This window comes from Eulemur rufifrons, chromosome 6, assembly GCF_041146395.1.
Source record: "Eulemur rufifrons isolate Redbay chromosome 6, OSU_ERuf_1, whole genome shotgun sequence".
NCBI lineage: Eukaryota > Metazoa > Chordata > Mammalia > Primates > Lemuridae > Eulemur > Eulemur rufifrons.
Window position 1 is genome coordinate 100,477,909 of NC_090988.1, and position 23,834 is coordinate 100,501,742.

Consider the following 23,834-nt stretch of genomic DNA (forward strand, 5'->3'; position numbering starts at 1 on the left):
AAATCGAATTTGACTTATTAGGTTATTTCTGCCCTTCTGAAAAAGCACCACGATGCCTGGCAAGTTTCCTAATTGAATAATATATCACAAATGAACTTTTCATAAAGCAAAACAAAAAAAATCAATGCCCTGAAAACATGACGAAGTGCGGAGCGGCTTCCGCCCACCCTCTGTCCTTGGCTAGCAAGTCCCTGCCGGGGGCGGGGGGTGGGGGAACAGCTGCCTCCCACCCACGGAGAATAGAGTGGGGGGATCTCGGGGGCAGAGTCCCTTGTCACAGATGGGGGCGGGTTAGAGCAGGAATCGGCTCAGGACTGATGTGCTGGGGGTGGGGCTGAGGCTTCCTGGCAGGAGTGGCCCCCACTGGACTTTGTTCCCGCTCCCAGCTCAAGGCCCCCCAGGGGGCTGGGCTGCCCACTGCTGAGGGTCACCCAGCCAGCGAGGGGGGTGCTGCTGAGAGCCTCCGCCTGCCCGGACTCCGCTGCGGGCACAGGGATGCTGCTGACCCCGGGGCGGCCTGGGGGTGCCAATCAGAACAGGAATCCCCAGGCAGCCTCGCCAGGGTGCCGACCCCCAGGGCCCACGATGGTTTCCGGGCTGTTTCTGGTGTGGAGCGGGTAGAGATGGTGGGGGTGTCTGATGAGCACCTAACAGTGCACAGGCAGCTCCCCCCACAACAAAGCATCGGCCCCAAGTCCCAGTGGTGCGGGGTTGAGATACCTGCCCCAGGGGCCGTGGGGTCCTAGGACATGGGCCTGACCCTGTCTCTGTGGAAGAGAGACCAGTGCTCTGGAGAGGCAGGTGACAAGAACAAATCCCGCTTCCTTAGAATCCATTCCTTAAAGCACAATCTCTGCATTTTTCATCTAAAAAATGACTTTCCGTGGCTCCCCACTGCCCGCAGAACCAAGTGAAATCATAGCCTTTCTCCTGGCCTGGGGGTCTGAAACCCCCCTGGTGCTCTCCCTCTGCCCGCCCGGAGCCTTTGCTCATTCTGTTCCCTCTCTGCAGTGCCCTTCCAGCTGCTGGCCTTTGGCCTGGATGACCTCATCTGACCTAATGACCTCCCAAAGGCCCCACTTCCTGACACCACCACATGGGGGTTAGGGCTTCCACACAGGAGCATTGGGGACACACTTTCAGTCCATAACACCCTGTGACAGGCCTCCGCCTGCAGGGGTCCCTCCCGCCTGTGTGTTGGTCACCCCTGCCCAGGAAACCCACAAAGGGCGGTGCCCGGCCACCTCGAGCTCCATAAGTCTTGCAGGGTCGGACTCAGAGCCTCTCTCCTGCTGAGCGATCGTCCCGGAAGTCCTCCTAGAGCCATCAGGGGGGCCTGCAGGGCGAGGGGGATGCAAGTGTGAGCTCCAGCTCGCAGCCCCTGCCCAGGGTCACCAGCCCCTCCCCTCCAAAAGGAGAGGTGAGGGGACATGGGCGGGACGCCCTCCCCTGCCCGTCCCTGTGCCTGGAGAGGACGATCAGACTCCATGCTTGCTTTTCATCAGCAGGGAAAAGAACCCCGGCGGCGCACACATAATGGCCTAATTGATGCTGAAATTATTAATTTGGGCCACGGGAACTAGGGGGCTCACGACTGCTTTCCCTGAACACAGGGCGAAAGCGAGCTCTTTGGAGCAGCTGTCTGCGGTGGTCTGGCGGTGGTGGTACCGCTCGGTCTGGACAGAGGGCGGGGCGGGGAGCGCTGGCGCTGGCCGGGGCCCAAGTCCCCGGGCGAGACGCCGACCCGGCCGCGGGCGAGTCCTTCTCCTCCCATTTGCCAGTTTATTTCTTCACTTGTCTCTCCATTGATAACTTTAATATTTGAAAATGTTGAAGGCAAATGGAGATTTATGTTCAAATTTGCTTTTGAGTCACCTAACAAGATTTGAGTTTCATTTGAAGCTATTAAAAACACATTTCAAGACTATTTGCCAGAAATAAGAACTTGAGCTGAGAACATTCTAGAGAATTGACCCTTCTGAGTGAGGGCCAGTTTGCAGCAGACAGCAGAGCCCCCCTCTGAGCCCAGGGCGTTATCCACACGCAGAAGGGACTTGGGGTGCGGAGGTCTCAGGACCATCGAGGGCAGCCACGCAGGGCCGTGGGCAGCCGCCCCCTCGCATGGATCTAGCTAGGGGCAAAGCCTTCCATTCCGATAAGGCCCGGGGGGTGGGCGATCCTGGAAACAGGAACGACCTGGGTTAAACCAAAGGTCAGCGAGGTTTCTGTAAGGGCCCACACGTTCTCCATCACAGCCACTCAACTCTTCACTGTAGCGTGAACGCAGCTGTGGGCAGCACGTGCGTGAACGAGTCTGCCAATAAAACTTTATTTATGACAACAGGCTGTGGCCCAACTGGGCTCTGAATCCAGCTCAGCTGTAGGGGTGAGTCCACCTCTGCCCTCCCCTGCCAGCACCCCTGCCGCCCCTCCTGGGCTCCCCTCTGTGTCTTCTCTGGCCTCTTTCAGCCTCTGCTTGTGTCCTGCCTTGGTTTCTCCTCTCGCCACTTCCTCTGCAAGACCTCTGCCTTCCTTCCCGGGCGCAGCTCCTTCCTCCTCCCCCCACCTCTGCCCACTGCGCCCTGCCGACTTCCTCTCCAGCCTCCTTCTCTAATCGGGGACTCCTGGGTGTGCCTGCAGGTGTAAGAGTAGTGTGCTCCTTGCTGCATTAGTAGGATTTTATATGAAAACAACCTGAAGACCATCTCCTTCTTCCCTCCTGGCTTGGCTGGGCCACGTTCCTGGGGGCTCCAGCCGGGAGCAGGGGAAGCCAGACTCGTGGTCAGGGTCGGACCAGGAAGAGCTTTACCGGCTGGTCAGCGGGAGCCACGGATTGTCGTGGACGTGTGGTGAGGCTGGGCTGCCTGAGCCTGTTGGGCGGTGGGGACACTCCCAGCCTCTGGAAACCACGTCCCACCCTAAGGCAGCTGCCCCCAGCCCCCCCACGTTCCCTGCCGAACGCTTAGCAGGGGTGGAGTCTGGCCTTTTGACGAGCCCCCGTCCAGGACTCACGGAAGAAGGGAAGGTTTCGGTGCCAGGGGCTGTGAGTATCCCCCCGTGGCCACCCCCTGCTCCCCAGCCCAGTCCCGTGACTCACTGACCCAACCACCCCAGCCAGTCCTGGTGCTGGGTCACTGGCTGAGGAAGGGAGGGGTCCCAGGCTGTGGGGCCAGGACTGTAGCCCCTGGGGAAGGCGGGCAGCTAAGCTGAGCTCCAAACGCAGGCAGTTTGCCTCGGCTAAGGGAGCTCAATTTTTAGGGCCCCTCCCTGACGGCCCCCCCCAGGGTGCTCATCGTCATATAAATGCGCTGAGTCAGGTGTTTCCAGTGTGGTCGGTGGGGACTGCAGGCTCGCTCCCTCGGACCTCCCACCCTCCCCCGCGGCAGAGCTGGGCTGCAGGCATTTTTGGGATCTGGCTAAGGGAAGGTGAGCTGGGGGTCCCTTTAGTTTGGGCTGGGGGTGTGTGTGTGTTTCCTGTGGCTGCCGTACAAATGGCCACAAACTGGGTGGCTTAAAACAACAGCTGTTTGTGTTCCCGCATCTGGAGGCCAGAAGTTCACGTCGGGGTGTCAGCAGGGCCATGCACCCCCGAAGGCTCCAGGGGAAGATGCTTCCTGGCCCCTTCAGGCCGGGTGGTGGCGTTGTCCCTCCACTCTCTGCCCCTCTGCCTCGGGCCCTTCCCTCTGTGTGTCTGTGTTTTGTGTCCCTGTATCCAAGTTTCCCTCTTCTCATGAGGACACCAGTCAGCAGACTCAGGGCCACCCTCACCTTCACACGGTCACCCTGTGCCATGGCGGCGCCCAGGGCAGGCCTTGCGTTAGACTATCACGAGCAGTGTTGCCCTGCCCAGCCCCCAGGGTCAGGTGTCGCACAGGGCACAGGTGAGCAGGAGGTATTTGGCCTCCTCCGTCACGTCCTCCCGTGCATGGGCACAGGAGGGGTGGGGCACGTCTCCCCCACCCTCATAGTGACAAGCCTCAGGCCACCTCTCACCTTCTTCCCTGGGGACATGAGGGACCATCTCCCTGCAGGGGCTCAGTCTCTCCTGCCCCCTGCTTTGGGGGACACACACCTTAGCCAGGTCAGAGGGCACAGCCGGGTCAGGACAGAGGCCTCTCGAGGACCTACGCTCCCGGTGGGGTCCTGGGCGGCTCTCCCGAGGAGCCCTGCTGGCAGGGCACTGTCCCTGGAGGTCCTGGCTGGTGTGAGGGTCCCCGGCACGGACCCCCAGGGCAGCAGAGCGCTCACCTGCAGAAACACTCGACTGTCACCAGAAATGCCTCCGCACTGCGTGCAGCCTTTGTTTTCGGAACAGACTTCCCCGGGTGGTGCGAGAGTGCAGAGAGAACACAGCCAGTTGTTCTGGGACTCTGTGTCCCTGGGCAGGAACAGTGGCGGGAGACCACAAAACTCCTGTCTGGCATGTTGACACTTGCTCGATAAAAATAATGTCTGGGCCTTAAAATGTCACCTCGCAGGATAAACACGAGCGAGGAGAGTCAGTCTGCCCCAAGAACGTGCTCCCAGTGGCCCGGACAGGCGTCTGCCTCCCTCTCTCCGTGGACCCACCTGCCACGTCAGCCTCCGCTGGGGGCTTTGTGTCCTCACAGACTCTGGGCCCCAGTGTCAGACCCGGGCTGGGCCGGGGAGCCTGCTCCAGGAGAGGCAGCCACTCCGCTGGGACCCTGCCAGGGCAGGCAGCCCCTTGAGGAAGCCAGGTCCCTTGTGTATTTCTGCTCCATTCCTGGAAAGCAACGTGGCACTTTTTCCTCCCTGGGCTCCAGAACTGTAGCTGCAGCCCAAACTCTTCGCAAGTCTTGTTGGGGGCAGAATTCAGCCCCGCCCGGCTCTCCAGGCCAGAGGGACTCCCAGGCCTGGGGTTGGGGATGGAACCCTTCAGCGGTGACCTGGCTCCTGCCTCTACTTCCCTCCCTTGGCCAGACCCTGGCAGTCGCCAGCAGCCAGAAGGCGCTGCAGCAGGCACCGCAGGCGGCTTCAGCACTGTAGCCCAGGCAGGGCCGGCAACGCAGGCCTGAGGGCCCCGCCGCCCCCCAGGAACCGCCAAAGCCCCAGGCTGTCCTCTGACTCCGCCAGCCCGGGAGCTGCTTTGGGTGGCCCTGGGCCGGGAAGGAGTGAGGGTGGAGTCGGGGTGAGCAGGGTGAGTGTGGGGCCCCAGCTGTGACCTGGGGGCCTGTCAGAGGAACGGTCACATCAGACCGGAGCACCCAGTAGCCACCTAACTATATCACTTAGATGAAAGTTGTTTGTTTCCGCAGCTCAAATGCCCATCACCGCCAGAATGGATCACTAAATCATGGAGTAGAGCAGCGAGGACAAGGGAACCCCAGCCACCTGCCACCCCACGGCGACTCTCACACCCCACAGAGCCCAGGGCGCTGCCTCCACTTTGTGGAGCCCAGAAGGGGCCCAAGCCGCAGTGTGCCCCCCGTCGGGCTCAGGAGGGAGTGGCTCCACAGGTATGCACGTGCCAAGAAATTCTGGGAGGGGCGTCCCTATGAAATACAGCTTCACTGAATTTAAGTCGTGCTGCAATCTTTTTTTAATTTAATTTTTTGTAGAGATGGGGTCTCACTATGTTGCCCAGGCTGGCCTCAAGCGATCGGCTCACCTTAGCCTCTCAAAGTGCTGGAACTACTGGCATGAGCCACCGCCCTGGCTGCAAACTCTTCAGTCTGCGGTTCCTGGCTGGTGACCCAGCATGCCCTGTCTCAATTCGCCTTTTGTGTGTCCAGTGTACACTGGCTCCTCCAGGGTGTCAGCCCCATGGAGGCAGGGACCACGATGTCCCTAGAGCCATAATGTCCCCAGGGCCCAGTGTGCAGCAACCACCAATGAACAGAGAATGGACATAAGGTCAAAGGTCACCCTGTCAGGGCCACCCCTGTTTATGGGTGAGGGGAGGAGAGGTGCTTGCAGGAAGTTGGGAAGTCAGATGGCGGGAACCTGCCACAGATGGCGGGCGTGACAGAAGGGCCCTGAGATGGCCCATAATAGGCTGGACACAGTGGTGTCACCTGACCCTGAGCTGCTCCCCCTTCAGCTCCCTGCAGGGACCCTGGCTAAGGTGTGAGGGGCAGGGAGCTCGGGAGGGGCAGTCAGAGCTGCACCGGAAAGGTCCTCGGCTGGGCCATCCTCGCGGGGCTGTCATTCCTCCTCCCCCCCCACCCCCGCTCCGCCCCCAGTCCTCACTGGCCCCTCCCCGGGCCCCAGGGGTGAGTTGAATAAAAGCTCAGATTAGAGGCTCCTTTGCATCCCCTCTCTTAATGGGCTTAATGTCTCAGCTGAACTCTAATGCAAGTAATTTTGCCTCCCACGCATAGATTTCAGAAAAGAAAGCTTACAATGGCTCCAGCCCACTTTAGCAGAGAAAATAAAATAGTGGAAATATAATAGTAAAAATTACTGTGTAACTTTCATCACCTCTATTTCTGTATCTGCTCGCTTACAGCTTTTCCCGCCCCTTGTTTTCCCAAATTTCTAACAATGCAGGAGGTTATGACTAATTTCCGAATAGTGTGACCTTTTTGGACATGCTCCCCTCTCCGCAAATGAACAAGCTGCTTGCGGTAATTAACGTAATGTCATCTGTGCTCAAATTGCTTGTGCTAATGAGGCTAATTGACAGCAGCGAGCACTAAGCACGATTAGTCATCCACCTCTGACAGCGTCGCCGGGCGTCATTTCTGCGCGGAGGGGACTTTGCTGTCTGCTTTCGGGATCTAACCCTGCTTTCTCTCCGAAGGATCCGCTTTTCCTGGCATTCAGTGACGGGGCTCTCTTTTCAAAGGAGAGAACAGAGTGCTGGGATAGAACATTCCATGGTGGAACATTGGCTCCGCTGCCGTCAGCAGTCAGGATTTGGCGTTTATCGACGCGGACAAGCCCCGATGTCATGGATGAGCCAGGGGTCAGAACTCAGAGGTAGGACCCACCCAAGAAACATCACTATAGAAAAAGAAAGACCCTAAAATCCAATATGCTTTGTAAACTTTGGTGAAACAATCAAATATATTTATTTTTAATACCACCAGAAATTCTATGAAAATAAAATATTTAAGATTCCCGTCAAGGCAGCCTCTCACTTGAGCGTTTTCTCTCTGCGCACCAGTCTCGAGTGGCAGGAGGAGGAAGCCCTCGGGGGCAGCGGCGGGGGCAGGGCCAGGGGCCCGCTGGATTACGTGAAACAGAAACCTGCTGCTTCCCTTCATTCCTGAGAAAGGGCATCGGTAAAAATTCACAGGACAGATGAAGCTGAGACGTCGGCCTCCCTGAAATAAAGCTGTCCATGGTGGTCCTTGAAGGCCCAGTGACCCAGAATCCTGGGTAAGGGGTCTCAGAGAGAAAGCCTGAGCCTCCCTCTAGGTGTAAAAACACATTCAGGAGGTAAGCAGACAGGAGGTTGACGGGGTGGGGTCATAGCAGAGGTTCTTTGCGAGAATCTAATTTCCAGGGCAGTTGGCCCCATCTGCCATCCAAGGCAGAGCTGGAATGGATCCTTTCTCGCCATGTGCTAGACGCTATTGGTACCTGCCCAAATCTCCTTTACCGGCCTGGTGCCCAACGTTGGCTCCTCTGGAGACGTGCCCTCGGCTGATGGAAGCCACAGCCAGTGAAGGGCCGGCACAGGCGTGGGAGGCCAGCCCCTGCTCATTCTGCTCCCCAGCCCCACAGCTATGGCAGCAGAAACCCACTGTCTTCCAAGCTTAAGGCGGCAGAGTACAAGTACAGGGCTGGCCGAGGAGCCAGAAATATACAGAAGTCCAGAGTTTATATTCAGACCCAGAATATGAATATAAACCCTGCCCAAACCCTGGATGACCACCAACCTCCAAATGCACATCAGAGACATGGGGAGCTCAGTGAAAAACCAAACAGATACGAGAGGAATCTACTTTGAAAGATGGAACCATAATGGGTGATAAGAGTTTTCTGCTCTTCTGATTGCATGCATTCCCCAACTCATGCACAGCTTGGGTGGCAGAAAGTAGAACTCGTACTGGTTTGAGGTATCAGAGGACAGAGTATGGGGCTGGCAGAGTAGCTGGAAAATTAAGGGTGGACCCCCAAGGCAAGGAAACCACAGAGAGACTAAGTTGTCAAGTCTCAATATAAACACTGCTCAAATCCTTGGTTAGCTGTTGAGTATGCAGGTGCAGACGGCAGGCTACAGAGGCTACAGTTGGAAGCAGAAAAACTGTGCAGAGACACCAGACCCTACATACTGTGGAGGAGACAGACTTTACAGTTCCAGACCAGGCAAGTTACCTGCCTGCTAGAACAGAAACCAACAATCTTCAGAAGAACATAACAGAATCTGAAGTTGCTTCAAAATATTACCTACAATGTCTGGTTATGAACAAAAAATAACTAGACATACAAAGAAAAAAGAACTTGTGATCCATGTTCAGGAAAAAGGCAGTCAATAAAAACTGACTCTGAATGGACCGAGAGGTTAGATTTAGGAGACAAAGACTTCAAAGTTGCTATAAGAAATATGATCAGATAATTAAAGTAAAATATAGTCTTAATGAATAAACAGATGAGACTCTCAACAGAGAAATAGAAACTACAAAAATAAAAAGAGAATCAAATGGAAATTCTGGAGCTAAAGGGTAAAATAACATAAATGTAAAATTCACTAGATAGGCTCTACGGCTCATGGGAGACAGCAGGAGAAAGAATCAGAGAACTTGAAGACAGAATAGTAGGATTTATTTAATCCAAAGAGCACAGAGAAAAAAGACTAAATAAAAAGGAACATATCCTGAGAGACCCCTGAGACTATATCAAGCAATCTAACACACACGTAACTGAAATCCCAGGAGAGGAAGGTGAGAAGAGAGAGAGGCAGAAAAAAATTTTAAAGAAATAATGACTGGAAACTTCCCAAATTTGATAAAAAAAAAACATTAACTTGCGGATTCAGGAAGCTCAGTGAACCTCAAGTTGGATAAAGTAAGCAAACAAAAACCTTGGCACATCGTAGGCAAACTGCTAAACCCCAAAGACAAAGAGAAAGCCTTGGAAGCTACAAGAGAATGGAAACAACACGCTACACACAGGGAACAGCAACATGTGCCCAGAAGACAATGAAACAACACAAAGCACTGGGAGAAAATAAAAGCTGTCACCGTGATTCTATATCCCCTGAAACTGTTCTACAAAAATTAAAGTCAAAGAAAAACATTTTCAGGTAAACAAAGCTGGGGAGAATTGTTCACCAGCTGAGCTTCACTGCAAGAGATGCTAAAGGAAGTTCTTCAGGCTGAAAGCAAATGGCCCAGATGGATCTACAGCAAGGTATGCAGAATACCAAAAGTGGTAAATAAACGTGTACTATTATAGGCTATATGTAGGTTTTTTCTTTCCTTCTCTTAATGTCTTTATGACTGTTGCACCACTATTCACCATAGCCAAAAGGTAAAAAATAACTCGTGTCTAAATGAATGAATGAACTGTGTTCCATCCATAAGGTGGCGTATTATCCAGCCATGAAAAGGAGTGAAGAATTGATACATAATAAAACATGGGTGAACCTCAAAAACATTATGCTGAGGGGAAGAAGCCAGACACAAGGGTAACATGTTGCAGGATTCCGTGTATGTAAATATCCACAACAGGCAAATGCAGAGAGACAGAAAGCAGACCGGCGTTGCCAGGGGCCACAGGAGGCTGGAACTGGGAGTCGCTGCTCCAGTCCGTGAGCACAGAGTTCCCTTCTGAAGTGAGGACGTCGCGGAACTAGACAGAGGTGGTGAATTGCATTGAATTGCACACTTTGGCTACTTTGACGGTGTGTGAATTTCACCTCAACAAAGAAGAAATAAAATAACCACTCCCCTCTCCCCCCAAAAAAGACATATAAGTGTTTAAAGCAAAAACGATAGCAACGCCTGGCAGGTTTATGACACACGGGTGTAATACATGTGACAACCACAGGGAGAGCCGGGGGGCAGGTGAGCGGAACCAACTGTCGCGAGACGCACTTGGCTCCCCCAGAGGAGTCCAACATTAACTTTAAGCAGATTTTGACAAGTTAAAGATTCATACATAGGGACTTGCAGGCGCCAAATCACTTGCTATTTTGTTTTTTAAGGTTCGCTGATACTTGATTCTTTTCACTTTTTGTCTCAGGGATGCCCAGGCCACTGCGAAGTCCACCGAGCAGCGCTGAGACATCATCCTTCATCCTGCTGAGGATCCGGACCCAGCTTCAGCCTGAGGGGTCAGGGCTTTCCCCAGTTCTGCGAAACCGTGAGCTGCCATTTCTTCCAGTACTGCTCTCCACGGTCCCCTGAGTGTCCCCGCAGACTGCAGTCCGGGGTGCACGTGGCTTCTCTCCTCAAGCAGAGCCCCGCCGAGTTTCTCGTCCACGCTGCCCGGCCCACGGCTAGTCTAGCCTTCAGCCTGTCTGTCCAGCACTTTCCTTCTTTAATTTCAATGACCATTTTTTACAAGATTTCTAAGCAGTTCTTTTTACGCTTTTCTCCCCGACTCCTCCCCGCCCTTGTCCACGGTTCTGTGCTTCCTTGGTGGCAGCGGTGCCTTCCGCTCAGTGGATCTTCTTTCTCTCCTCGAGTCCTCCAGGCATATCTATTTCAGTCTTTATCAGGCTGTTCTACAAAATTTATCTCCTCTGAAGTGGATTCAAACGATCGAGTCGGATAACTCTGTCAACGTTAGAATTCCAGATGTGTTTTGGAATTTCCGTCCCAAGTTCTTCCGAAGTGGGGTGACTCTTCCTTCTCTTTCCCCCTCTGTGTCTGTCTAATCATTTGGGGATGGTTACCCCGGGTTCTGCAGCTCTTTGTCGGAGCCGTCTCCTCTGATGGGGCTTTGTGTCCGTCCCGTGCCGACCCAAGGACATTCTGGACATAGTCACCGAGCCTGGGGCCCCACGGTGTGTGTGTCCGCCTGCCTCGGGGGCCCGGCTGCTCTGTAAAGCTGCAGCCCAAGCAGAGCTGGCATCTCTCTCTGCTCCTTTCGAGAGAGTGAGGCAACCCCAGCCCAGGCTGCCACCACCCTGCAGGGACCGTGTCAGTGGCAGGGACCCGCAGCACTGCTGGCAACCCGGCTTCAGAGCTTCTCTCCAATTCCCGTCTACCGTGTCTGGTCCTGGCAGACGTTTCCTTCCTTTTGAGCTAGAAACGTCTTTTCAGTTTTCTCTTTTCAACGTCACGGATGATTCCTCCCGGCTGCGCTGATGTACTGCGCTCGTCTTATCTGTCGAGACGGTGGGTCAAGGTGTGAGGGCACAGCGTCACCTGGCCTAGATGTGCAAATCGTTCTTTTTAAGGGCTACATAAAACTTCGTGGCCTCAAACGCTCCCCAGGCGGTGGGCACTTCTGTGTCATGGTTTGCTTGGCTGCACTGCAGGGGCTGCAGTACGCGCGGCCCTAAATGCTGGGATGCAAGTTTTAAATCATTCTGTAATTTCTCATCTTGTTCTTCCAGCATTGTCAGCTTTTAATCTTTCTTTCTTCTGAGTTTCTTTTGATATGTTTTGTTGTTCTTTTTCTAATTTCTTAAAATGAAGACCTGATGCATAAAAAACCAAAACCAAAACCTTCTTGGGTAAGGCAGGTGTCGCAGGAGCTGTGTCCCTAGGCGTCACCTTCGCCGTGGCTTTGTTAAGAAGCCTGTTGCTCCTTAGTGCTTCCCAGACAGACGGTAGCTTTTATTTCATGGCAAGGATTATCAAGGAATATTTTTACATTTCCAAGATGATTTGGGTCACTTTAGAAAACAAAAGAGCGAATTTATGGTGGTATGATTCACATACGATAAAACTAACCCGTGCTGCAGGCAGAATAAAGCCCCCCAAGATGTCCATGTCCTAATGCTCCCTCCCTTTAGGTCTGTCAGCTTTTGCTCTGTGTTTCAGGACCAGGTTTATGAGGGGTCTACAGGTTTATAATTGTTCATCTGCCTGGCGGATTGACCTTTTTATTATTGTAAAATGTCTATGTTTTGCTTCTATAATTCTTCTTCCCTGAAAGTCTACTTTGGTATCGACATCGGCTGTCCTGGGGGTGGTGTTGGCATCGTGTGTCATTTTCACACGAGCAGGTGTCAGTGGAGCGGAGGTTCACTGGGGGGTGAGGCCGCGAGGACAGGCGGTGACGCTGCCACAGTCTCCCGCCCAGCAGGAGCCAGGAGCGCAGGGCAAGGCTGCCCCACCACTGTCCTGCCCACGCCTGGGGGCCGGCACCGGGCCAAGAGTGTGACCTTGGTCCCCTGCTGTTCCCAGGCCTGGTTCCCGTGGCTGCAGGAGCTGCCGCTGGAGGCTGACCTGACCACGTTTCCCACGGCTGCTGGCGGATCATCCTCTCGGGGTACCTGGCGCTACCCTGAGCCTGCCGTTGTCCACGCTCGCGAGGCGCAGAGCCACTCGTCCACACGTGCGGGCAGCTGCGCCTCGGGGCCGCTCTGTGGATTTAGAAGAGGGAAGTTGGCAGGAGAAATGACAGCCCCCACCCACCGCCGCAGTCCTGCAGGAACACGACAGCCTCTCTCGTCTCCCCACCAGTCTCCGTCCTAAATCCCCAGCGCTCCGCTCCCACCCCGGCCAAACCCTCATTCCTGAGGATTACGACACTCTGCCGGGGCCAGGATGCCGTGCAGGCCCATTGCCAGTCACTGGAAGAGGAGGGACCGCGGAGAGCCCAAGTGGGGTGCCTGAGTCCTGCACGTTTTCCTCTCTGCCCCCAGCCCCCGCGGGGCAGCAGCTACGTCCTCCTGCTGCTTGGGGCCCTTAACTCCACCGAGGCGGTGGCCCTCTCGCAGCTGGCTGGTCCGGGTCCAAAGGGGCCCAGAGCGCCCTGACCCAGGCTGCGGCTTGTGATCCTGCCCCCAGCAAGCAACCCCCCTGTGGAAACAGACCCGAATCCTGGAGAGCCACGCGCTGTGGGGTCGGGAAACACGTCCTCCCGTGGGCCACTGGGAGTGCTGCTCACTGGGCCACTCCTGCTTCCACCTCTGGGCCCCCGGACCGTCCTCCTCCTGTTGAGAACTCAGTGCCACACACACACACACACACACACACACACACACACACACACGGCATCCCGGACGGTGGCCCGGTCTTCAGGCGGCCTTGCCTCCAAGCCCGGGCTTCAGGCGTCCATCCGGGAGGCCGTTCCAGTGCTCCGCCCGGCTGGCAGCTGCAGGACGATGACATGCAGCCAGTGCAGCTCACGGCCATGGACCCTTCCCACGTCTCTTGCACTGTGAGGAGGGTTCCCCGGGCAGGCGCCGTGTCGTGAGGAATTCCGTGCCCACGGAGCAGGTGCTCCTCCGGCCCTTGGAGACTGCTGCTGGCTGAGGCCCTGGAGCCAGGAGACTCAAACCATCCCTGGAAGACAAGCCCGTCTGTGTGCAAACTGCTGGCCTTTCCAGACGAGGGGCCCGATGTCGTCAGCTTGCCACCAAGCAGCTGCTGGGCCCCCTGTGGAATGGTGCCGTATCCGTGGTAGGATGTTGTCACCTGTCACAGGTAAGCTGGACACTCAGACAGAGGAGCCAGATTGGCCTCGGGAGGCAGCAGTCAACACCACTGGGCTCGTGCATGTCCTCTGTCACTACTCTGGCCACCTGGGTCCGGTGCCTGTCATTTTGGCATTGACGTGGCCACCACGGCTGGCTCACATCCACCGATGGGGTTATTTTGTCTGGTTGGCTGCTTAGGGGCTCTGCCACGGAGGATGCCCGGGCCGTGCTGTGACCCGAAGAGCTTCCCGCTTCACGTCCACTCCCACGTGCTGATCCCACTCCTCTGCTCCAAACCTTCCCCTCTCGGATCATTCCATTTCTCTCCTTCTGGGTCCTGGCCGGCCAGCCATGCCATTTGGCACTGACCATGAGTCTACATATTAATACATTTTAAGCTGAGCCACTTCCTCCACAAAGTAAATGCCCAGGTGCACCACGTGCACTCCAGCCATTAGGAAGATTCCAGGTGTTCGTGTCCTTGCATAATCTCCCCCCTTGACCGCGGGCAGGACTGGATGTCGGTGTCCCCACAAATTCATATGTTGAAACTTAATCCCCAGTATTGGGTACTATCAAGACGTCCCCTGGAATTTGCAAGCCTTCAATAGGCTCCAGAGGTCCAAAATAGTTGCATCAGGCAAATTCTGCCCATGCAATTGTGGTCTAGGTGGGGCCATCTTGAAAGCAAAAAAGAGACCTTCACTAGACAATGGAACCTGCTGGTGCCTTGATCTTGAACGTCCCCGCCTTCAGAACTGAGAAAATAAATTTCTCTTGTTTTTATTTATTTATTAGGCTGGTCAAGTGAAGCAATGGGAGTGGAGAAGGAACAAAGGAATCTGTAACTGGTTGTGATCAATTAGTTGTAAACACCACTGCACTCGGACCAACCATCTCTTGTTTTTAAAACTACACAGGGCTCACACCTGTAATCCCAACATTTTGGGAGGCTGAGGTGGGAGAATTGCTTGAGGCTAGGAGTTCGAAACCAGCCTGGGCAACATAGCGAGACCCTGTCTCTACAAAAAATTTTAAAAATTAGCCAGGTGTGGTGGTGCATCCCTGTAGTCCTAGCTACTTTGGAGGCTGAGAAGGGAGGATGACTTGCGCCTAGGAGTTCAAGGCTGCAGTGAGCTATGATCAGGCCACTGCACTCCAGCCTGCAAGACAGAGCGAAACCCTGTCTCTCTAAAACAAATAAACAAAACTCTCCAGGCTCAGGTGTCGAAGACGATAAGCCAGACTTTAACCACAACTCTGAGGGGCCTGGGTAATGCTTCAGTTGCTTTTAGGTTTTCTCCTTGGGTTTTGGTGGCTTTACTATGACGGTGATGAGTGTGGTGCTCTTTTAATTTATTCTCCTCAGTATTCAGTTTCTTAATCTGTAGCTTAATGTCTTTGCATAGTTTGGGAATTTTTGTCGATGTCTCTGCTACTCCATTCTTTCTCTCCTTTTGTTCTGGGACTCCAAATCCATGTATACTACAGTTATCATTTCAGGCACCAGTGCGAGTTCCAGTGGCTCTACATCCTCATCAGTATTTGGTAATGTCTTTTTAATTTTAGCCATTCCAACAGACGGGAAATGGTATCCTTTCGTGATTTTAACGTGCATTCCCTAGGGACTAATGATGCTGAACAACTTTTTCTGTTCTCATGGCCACTCATGTATACACGGGTCCTCAACTTATATTGGTTTGATTTACAATTTTTCCACTTTATGATGGTGTGAAGGTGATAACCATTCAGTAGAAACTGTACTTTGAATTTTGATCTTCTCCTGGGCTGGCGACACGCTGTGTGATACTCCCACGGTGCCAGCTCAGCCAGCCACACAATCACGCGGGGGACACAACCAGTGCTATTCTCACCGTATAAAGTACTTTCACTCTAGGGTGGGACATAACCCACCGGTACTTGAGGAGCATTTGTATCTTCTTTGTGAGTATGTGTTCAAGTCTCTTGCTCGTTTGTTAAATGGCGTTTTTCATCTTATTTTTTGACTTGCAGGTGTCCCCCCCATATTCAGGATACGAAGCACTTTCTCAGGACACACAGACGTCTTCTGCCCGGCAGTCCCTGAGCTTGCCTGCTCACTTTGAAGAGCAGACGCCATGTTGATGGGAGCTGATTTCCTTGTCTATGGTTTGTGCTCATGCAAGCTTCACCGTTTCAGTGCTTATGTTTAGATTTATAATCTATTCTGGATGAATTTTTGTAAGCAACATACAGTAGAAACCAAGGTTCATTTCTTCCCACACGAATATCCAGTTTTATTCACAGATGCAGGGGGCAGGCCAGACGTGGCACGTGGGACGGAGGTGACCGCTGAAGCAGGATCATTAAACTCAACTGACTGGAGTGAAGATGCCCGACTTTACTGGAGGTGCTTTTATTTAACGAGATCAAAGCAGGGATTTAGAAAGGCTAGCATGTGACATTATGGGGTTGAGTAGAGTTAACATTTATTAAACGTTTACCATAACTCAAAAACTACTCAGAGCAGCACACCTGCAGTCCCAGCCACACAGGAGGCTGAGGCGGGGGACTGCTCGAGCCCAGGGGTTTGAGGACAGCCTGTCTACTTTAAGTCTATGAACCTGTTACTGTCATTTTCCCCATCTGACAGAAAAACCCGAGAAAGAGAAGTTAGCCTGCCTAAGGTCGACATTGTGAGCAGCTGATGTGGGCTGTGAACACAAGCCTCCTGGTTCCCAAGCGCGTGCCCTGGACTACAGAGGCAGTGCAGAGGACTGCTAGGGGATGACGACAGGGGGACACGCTTTTAAGCAAACAGGTGGAGGGAGAGTGAAAAGTGAGGAGTTGTAACATAGCATCACATTTGTAAAACTATGGAACACCTGGGACATTTTATAACTGAAGTGTTATCTGTAATGCTGAGAGCCAAAAGTTACAGGCCGGGGAGTGCCGCACGCGAAGCTAAGCCGAGGCCCGGAGACAGCATCAGAACCATCGAGACAGGGGCTGGTGGCAGCTCCCTTGTCAACAAAAACCTACCGAGCATAGGCCGGGCGCGGTGGCTCACGCCTGTAATCCTAGCACTCTGGGAGGCCGAGGCGGGTGGATCGCTCGAGGTCAGGAGTTCGAGACCAGCCTGAGCAAGAGTGAGACCCCGTCTCTACTAAAAATAGAAAGAAATTATATGGACAGCTAAAAAATATATATACAAAAAAAAAAAAATTAGCCGGGCATGGTGGCGCATGCCTGTAGTCCCAGCTACTCGGGAGGCTGAGGCAGTAGGATCACTTAAGCCCAGGAGTTTGAGGTTGCTGTGAGCTAGGCTGACGCCACGGCACTCACTCTAGCCTGGGCAACAGAGTGAGACTCTGTCTCAAAAAAAAAAAAAAAAAAAAAAAACCTACCGAGCACCCGTGTCAGGCACTGTCTGGGTTACAGCAGTGGGCAAGACAAGCCCCTGTGACGTGTGCCACCCCGTCCGGGCAGTCCAGTCTAGAGCTCTCACGCAGGATCTGGCACACACACGAGAGCTATGGCAGGAAGAACCGACCCATTAAGCCCAGTGGTGTTTCTCTCACTGTAGCCCCACACCCCGTCTCGTTATTACAGCCCAAGTAAGGTACAAGAGAAGATTTCTACAAAGAAAGAATCAGGCTTTATTTTTGTTATTTTTAATACAGGTATTGTATCGTAGACATCTGTTAGTCTCGCAATTCTGTATGGCCAATACACAGAGATTAAAGTAGAAACTAAATGGGAGTATACTTTGCTCCGGTCCTCGAGCTGGCACCCTCCAACCCCCACAGAATTATTATTCCTGTCCTCATATCCTTTCCCTGCCACAAAAGACAAGCAAAACAAAATGTTATCCTAAAGAAAAAGCCCGAGTGTCCTTTCCCCAGCAGTAAGCGGGATGACTTAAGACACTGTGTTACCTTGGGTTAGGTGGAGAAGCCGACCAAATCCAAGCCACGGAGGCTGTGTGTGCCGCCACCGGAGCCAAACCCTGGCTGTGGCCCGCCACACTCGCCACCAGGAGAGACAAGAGTGCGCTACCCACCAGCAATCCCCGAGGTCCAGCCACACAGCCAGGCAGCCCTGAGACAAGCAGAAGGAGCCCTGTCCTCTGGGGGGACTGGGCTTCAGAGGAGGATGCACAAGGACAGTCTTCAGAGAGGAGCTCACAACAGAAAGAACGTTCCTGAGGCGGCGTGCAAAGGTCAAGGAAGCCACCCTTGCCATCTGTCCCAGGGCTTACTGCTGACTCCACTGTCCTCGGAGTGCTAGGTTTGTGTCGGTAAACCTCAGGAAGAGTCTCTACACCATTTAAAATGAAAATGTAAATAAGAAATAAGGCATTAGACATTTGATTCTTTTATTTCCATATGCAATGTAATGTTTAGGCACGCTGCTTGGGATGCTATTTCTAAAAAAATCGTTGGCCATTTTTCAGAATATCCTTTTGGTTTTAAATACTGGTCAGGAAAAACAAATGATGTAAAAATACGTGAATAATTTTCTATTACAGAAATGAAAAACTGATTTGCATCTAAAAGTGCAAGAGGTGAAGTAATTTAACCCTTTCACCAGACGATATGGCAATATACAATATATTGCTTCAGCTGTTTGAGAAGGCTGTGATGTATTTTTATATTGACATAGAAAATTATAAATTACATTGAATTAGTATCCATAATCACTATATATATATACACAAACCAGTTCTAAAAAAAATACACTGGTTTAGAATTTATGAGTGAAAACCTCACAAGGTACAGTAAAACAATTAACATGCTTAGGTGCCAGATTTTGATTTCTACTTTTAAAATACTAGCCTGTAAAATGAACGCACTCTAATTCCATTAGCAGCACGAGCATTTTTCAACTGAATTGCCTAATATGATTTAGGTATGTTAAATAGGCAGACTGCTCTGAAATGTTGGTGATGCTTGTTAACAAGGTAAATTTTGGTGAATGGGTTAAAAGGCAGATGAACTACCAAAAGAAAACAAAAAACAAAAACAAAAACCAAAGAAAACCCAAACCACAAGCCATATACACTCCAAGTATTCTAGTGTTTCACCTGTAGGAAGAATCATTTCAAGCAAACAAGACTTTAACAAAACATATGGCTTTACAATAACATCAATTTATCAACTAAGCTGTAGCAATAAATACTTAATCTCTACCAATAGACTTACATTTTGATCCGTTTTAAACAATACAGAAAACAATTACCAATCAAAAACTGGTTATAAAAAGAACACCAAATATTTCTTACTCAAAATCACTTTTGTAAGTTAGAACAACCAAAATAACACTTAGAGGGCATTTCCATTCTACAACTCCTTGCCAACCTGGAAGAAAAATGAATTCAGAATTTTGTACAAGGTGAAAAATGTATGAAAACTGCCTAATACTTTGGTCACACTAATAATTGTCAAATAGTTATGTTTCAAATACAATAGATCTGTGTATTCACTTTTATAAAACTATTCTTACAGCCATTTTAACTATAGTATTACTACTATTATTACATGGGTGGCAAGATCTTATTTCACAGGCTACCCATTATTTAGAACAATACAATATAAACATACGCAAAAATTCTTGGTATTTGTCAATGTGCAATATTTTTACACTTCTGAGTTTCTCTGTACAATGTCTTAGAATCTAGAATATAAAGGTCGCTGGTCCTGATCCCTTGCAGAGTGAGTGCAGCAGTGACAGCTTGGTGGGCTCCAGCTGACCCCCCGAGCCCCTGAATGGTGGCGGTCTGTAGTCCTCAGCTGGCAGCAGCAGACATCACCCATCATACGGGGCCGTTAACTGATGTGCTGCCTGGCACACTTGGCTGGTCAGTCCTAAGGGAGCAAGAGAGACATCTGAAGCACTTGGAACAGAAATGTGAGAAAATTAATTTCGTTTAGCTCCCTAAGGGCAGGCAACATTTATTTTAATATTGTTTATCCCATGTCTAGCACAAGACCTGGACCTTAGCAGTTACTAACGAATGCTTCATAAATGAATTTCTCTAAAGTGCCAGAAATATCTGAGCAGCATCTAAGCTTCATCATCGGTTAACCAGGCCTTTAGCAAAGGCTGCAGAAGCCCAGGTGCTCCGTGGAAACTGCCCGACCGCAGCTTCTCAGCAGCATAGGCAGAGACCAGGTTGGTGGTTTTTAAACTTGCTGCTCCCAGAGCCTTCAGAAGCTATTTGCTTACTCTTCCTTCAAAAAAGCTTTTATCTGTCCCAAAGATTGGGATCCACATAAAATTTCACTTGAAAAAGAGGATTCTGCTACTGGGAAAGAGGAAAAAAAAGAAATGAAAGAAAAGGTTTATAAATAAAACAAACTATTGCAATTGAATGTGTACACTTGAACAGTATGTCCCCACAAAGCAAACAGCAGGCTAAAGATGGAGAAGAGGTGCCATAGGGTACAAAGTGGCAACCAAACAGCAAAGTGTTGGCTTCCTGCCAAAATTACAACCTAGATGTATAGCACATTCTCGAAGGCTTTACCAAAATTTTACAAAGTAGACTTGGAAAAGGATGCATAGAGCCATAACTGGGAAGTGTACAAGTACTTTTTAACTAGCACACAAAGTTTGTAACTAGAACGCTTTCAATACTGGTCCCTGCTAGTTATGACAGAGAACCAAGAAGTCAGCTCCACGCACACCCAACCCTCTCTGCTTCCACTGGATAAAGTCTCTGTTACCAGCAATGCAGGAACCAAGAGTTCTGGAACCAGACATACCCGGTGTAAATCCTGCCTTCACTACTTAACAAGCTGTGTGATCTTAAGTACATTTTTAAACTCCTGTCAGTTCTGTTTTCTCCCCTGTAAAGGGGGGACAAGAATTTCCCCAATCCCATAGGGTTTAATAAATACATAACGTGTGCAGAGTGCTTGGCACACTGGCTGGCAGACAGAGAACATGCTCAACAACCAGTTGTGAGGAGGAAGATCTTGAGGCAATGCAGATCTTTAAGTGCGACAGGAAACAGCTCGCCTGACAATCCAAAGCACCTTGGCATCTGGTGTGACGGGAATCACATGGGGAAGACTGGTGATCTTCAATCTTCCACAATGCCACACGTTGCTTTAGAACACAAATGATGTATCAAAACACACATCCTAAGCATCAATGTCACCTTCTCAGAGAGGCCTCTCCCTCTGCCCCACCTAACGTGGACTCCTCTTCCTCCAATCCCTTCATCTAGCCTCACGGATTCTTCGTGAAAACACCCTCCTGTGTCCCTCGATTACCGGGAGTGTTTGCTATTGCTTTATCAGCAGGCCGAGACCCAGTGTGTGTAGTGTGCAGGAAGAAGGGCTGACGAAGGCACGGACACGAGTGATGCCCTCTCGTCTTCCACTGCTCACTCTACATTTCCCTCCATCGTCTCAGCCTTGCAGGTTGGAGAGGCAGTGCTCTTCACACAAGGTATTTCCAGCCAGAGAAAAGAGCAAGTGGCTTCCCCTTAGGCAAACATCTTCTGCATTCCAGAGAGCCAAGGAAATGATCCCATAACCTCTTGTATCATTTATGTCAGAGAAACCAAGAATAAAGCCCTGAAGCAACTACCCCAATTGGGACAGACCTGATTATCTTGCCTTCTAGGTGGCCCTCAATATAAAGGAAATTTATAGGTAGAAATTAGGGAGTTGACATAACTGATTGGGAATTAGACCTACAAAGGACCATTAAAAAATACATTGAAAACTCCAGGAAAGGCCTGGCGTAGTGGCTCATGCCTGTACTCCCAGTACTTCGGGAGGCTGAGGGGGAGGATCACTTGAGGCCAGGAGTTTGAGACCATCCCAGGCATAGTGAGATCCTGTCTCTATAAAAAAATTTTCTAAAAATTAGCAGTGTGTAGTGGCATGCGCCTGTAGTCCGTTACTTGGGAGGCTGAGGCAGGAGGATCACTTGAGCCCAGGAGTTCGAGGCGTTAGCGAGCTGCAATCGCACTACTGCACTCTAGCCTGGGTGACAGAGCGAGACCCTGTCTCTAAAAAAAATAAATGAAATGAATGAATGGGTGGGTGGAACCCCAAGGAAAAAGAGGGATTTGCCCAACCCTTAGAAGCACAGTTGGGGCTGAACCCCCCAGTGCTGGAGTGTTACCCTGCCTCTTCCTCCCAATCGTTCACTAGAAGGCGAGATGCTCAAACAGTTCTTTTTTTTTTTTTTTGAGACAGAGTCTCACTCTGTTGCCCGGGCTAGAGTGAGTGCCGTGGCGTCAGCCTAACTCACAGCAACCTCAAACTCCTTGGCTTAAGCGATCCTCCTGCCTCAGCCTCCCGAGTAGCTGGGACTACAGGCATGCACCACCATGCCCGGCTAATTTTTTCTATATATATATTTTAGTTGGCCATATAATTTCTTTCTATTTTTAGTAGAGATGGGGTCTCGCTCTTGCTCAGGCTGGTCTCGAACTCCTGACCTCGAGTGATCCACCTGCCTCGGCCTCCCAGAGTGCTAGGATTACAGGCGTGAGCCACCGCGCCCAGCCTCAAACAGTTCTTATAATGGGTTTTTTTAGAGACACACAAAAATATTTTAACCACAAAAACAAAGCCTTCATTTTGCCTATAATTTCCACTAGAGGAACACTTGTTTCCTGATCAGCAGACAGAGAGTGCCCCCTGCTGGTTCCTGCTGGTTTTGTTCCCAGAGAAAGCCTAGAAGATTTTGGGGAACTGGGAGGGGGGCAGGATTCAGGCCAGGGGGAAAGTACAATTCTCTGAAATAGCTTTAAAGGTCACTTTATTCCTTATGGAACGAATATACAATCTTAGACATATTTAATCAAAAGGTTAATTCTGGGAAGTGCCAAACAAAGTTCCTTGTGGCCCAGGGGCACCTGCTCATGTGGTGCATGCTCCAGGGCTGTCAGGGGCCAACCTCGCTTTTCCTGCGACCTTGTGCACACAGGCTTGGGCACAGCCCCTGGTGGCTGAGGCTTGGGCTTGGCCTATCCCTTCAGACTACTGGCTCAGTCTAAGCAAAAGGTAACCAGAAAAACATCACATTCCAAATGACACAGCTCTGGTAGTGAGATTTTCACACTTTATCAAGACAATATTAAATATTTTGAAAAGCAAAATTCTACACAAGGAATTGCTTAAGAGTTTAGAATATTTAGCTATACATATGAAAGGGACTCCTCTAGGCAAGTTCTCCCTGGGTGCCACGAGGCAAGGCTGTGGGAAAACAGGCCTCAGGATCTGCTTGTGCCCGGCAGCTGGGGATTTATAGGGGCCAATGAGGACCCCAATCCTGGAGGGCCCAATATCACCTTGAGCTCACCAACAGAGGGGAAGAGTGTCAGCTCGAGACTCCCTTCCATTCCCAGGCTCTTCTGAAAGAGCCAGTGATGTTACAGTCTCTAAAAATGAGCCAATTTCCGGTTTCTGCGGTAAGGAGATACACTGCTGTTCTACGTTCTCCCCCTGATCTCCGTAAGGATTGAGAAGACGCTAATGTGCCGAGTAAGCTGCAGAACGCTCAAGCACACCTGTAGATGACCCTTTAGTCCCCCTCCCAGAGGCTGACTCCCCTCCCAACTCCTGGGAGACAGCAGACCAGGCGAGAGCAGGGCCTGGGCAGGGTCTGAGGCCGCGGGGAGTTACCTCTGCTCTGGACTACTGCTGGGGGGCCGGGGCGCTACGCACTTCACCTCTGCCACGCCAGGGCTCTCCTCCACTTCTTTACAAGCAGCATCTTGAGAGGTAGACAGTTTTCCTTCCTCACTGCAGGAAAGAGGATGACAGGCACATCATACATCTTGGGTACCAGCATCTAGGTACCAAAGGATGAGGTCACATGCAAATGGCTCTGAAGTCATGACTGCTGCGGGGGCAAAGCGTCCTGGGGCTGAGCATGCTCAGGGGGGCACAATCACAGGGACCACAGACAGTGACTGGGGAATCACGAAAGGAAGGATTACACACAAGTGGGAATCAAAAGAGGGACAATGTAATGCAGCTGGTGTCTGGTAAAGAACAGTCCCGTATTACTGTACATACCGATAGGATTTCAACACTCTGAAGCCAAGTGTGCAAAACAGAAAAAGAAATGTACAAGAGTTTCAGAATACTCCTAGAAATGAGGAATTTGGGGGAATAATATGTCCACGACTGCACATTAGCAAAACTGCAGACTCGGTGAAGGTGTCAAATGAACCTGTTTGAAGGAATGAGTCTTTAGTTAAAGCATTTTGCTTTCAGGTCCAAGCCCACCCATCAGCTTGCTGGCTGGAAACCTCAGTCATGTGAGGAGGGCACCCTGCTGCCTGTACCAGATTTAATGACTTCTCGAGTTGCCT

At 51.3% G+C, this 23,834-nt stretch overlaps 1 protein-coding gene across 9 annotated transcripts in view; it reads right to left on the reverse strand.

Annotated features, from left to right (window-relative positions):
- Positions 1-17,525: 17,525 nt before the first annotated feature.
- Positions 17,526-23,834, reverse strand: part of PPP6R3 (protein phosphatase 6 regulatory subunit 3) — a 145,199-nt gene continuing 138,890 nt past the window's right edge. For 8 of the 9 annotated variants that reach the window (XM_069471735.1, XM_069471727.1, XM_069471733.1 and 5 more), the window contains 2 exons: positions 23,140-23,259; positions 17,526-19,356 (listed from right to left, as the gene is read on the reverse strand). In XM_069471735.1, the coding sequence (XP_069327836.1) occupies positions 19,305-19,356; positions 23,140-23,259 (172 nt within the window). In that variant the 3' untranslated portion in view covers positions 17,526-19,304. Of the gene's footprint in view, positions 19,357-23,139; positions 23,260-23,535; positions 23,554-23,834 lie in introns of all 9 variants that reach the window. The other variant, XM_069471730.1, reaches the window with a different exon arrangement.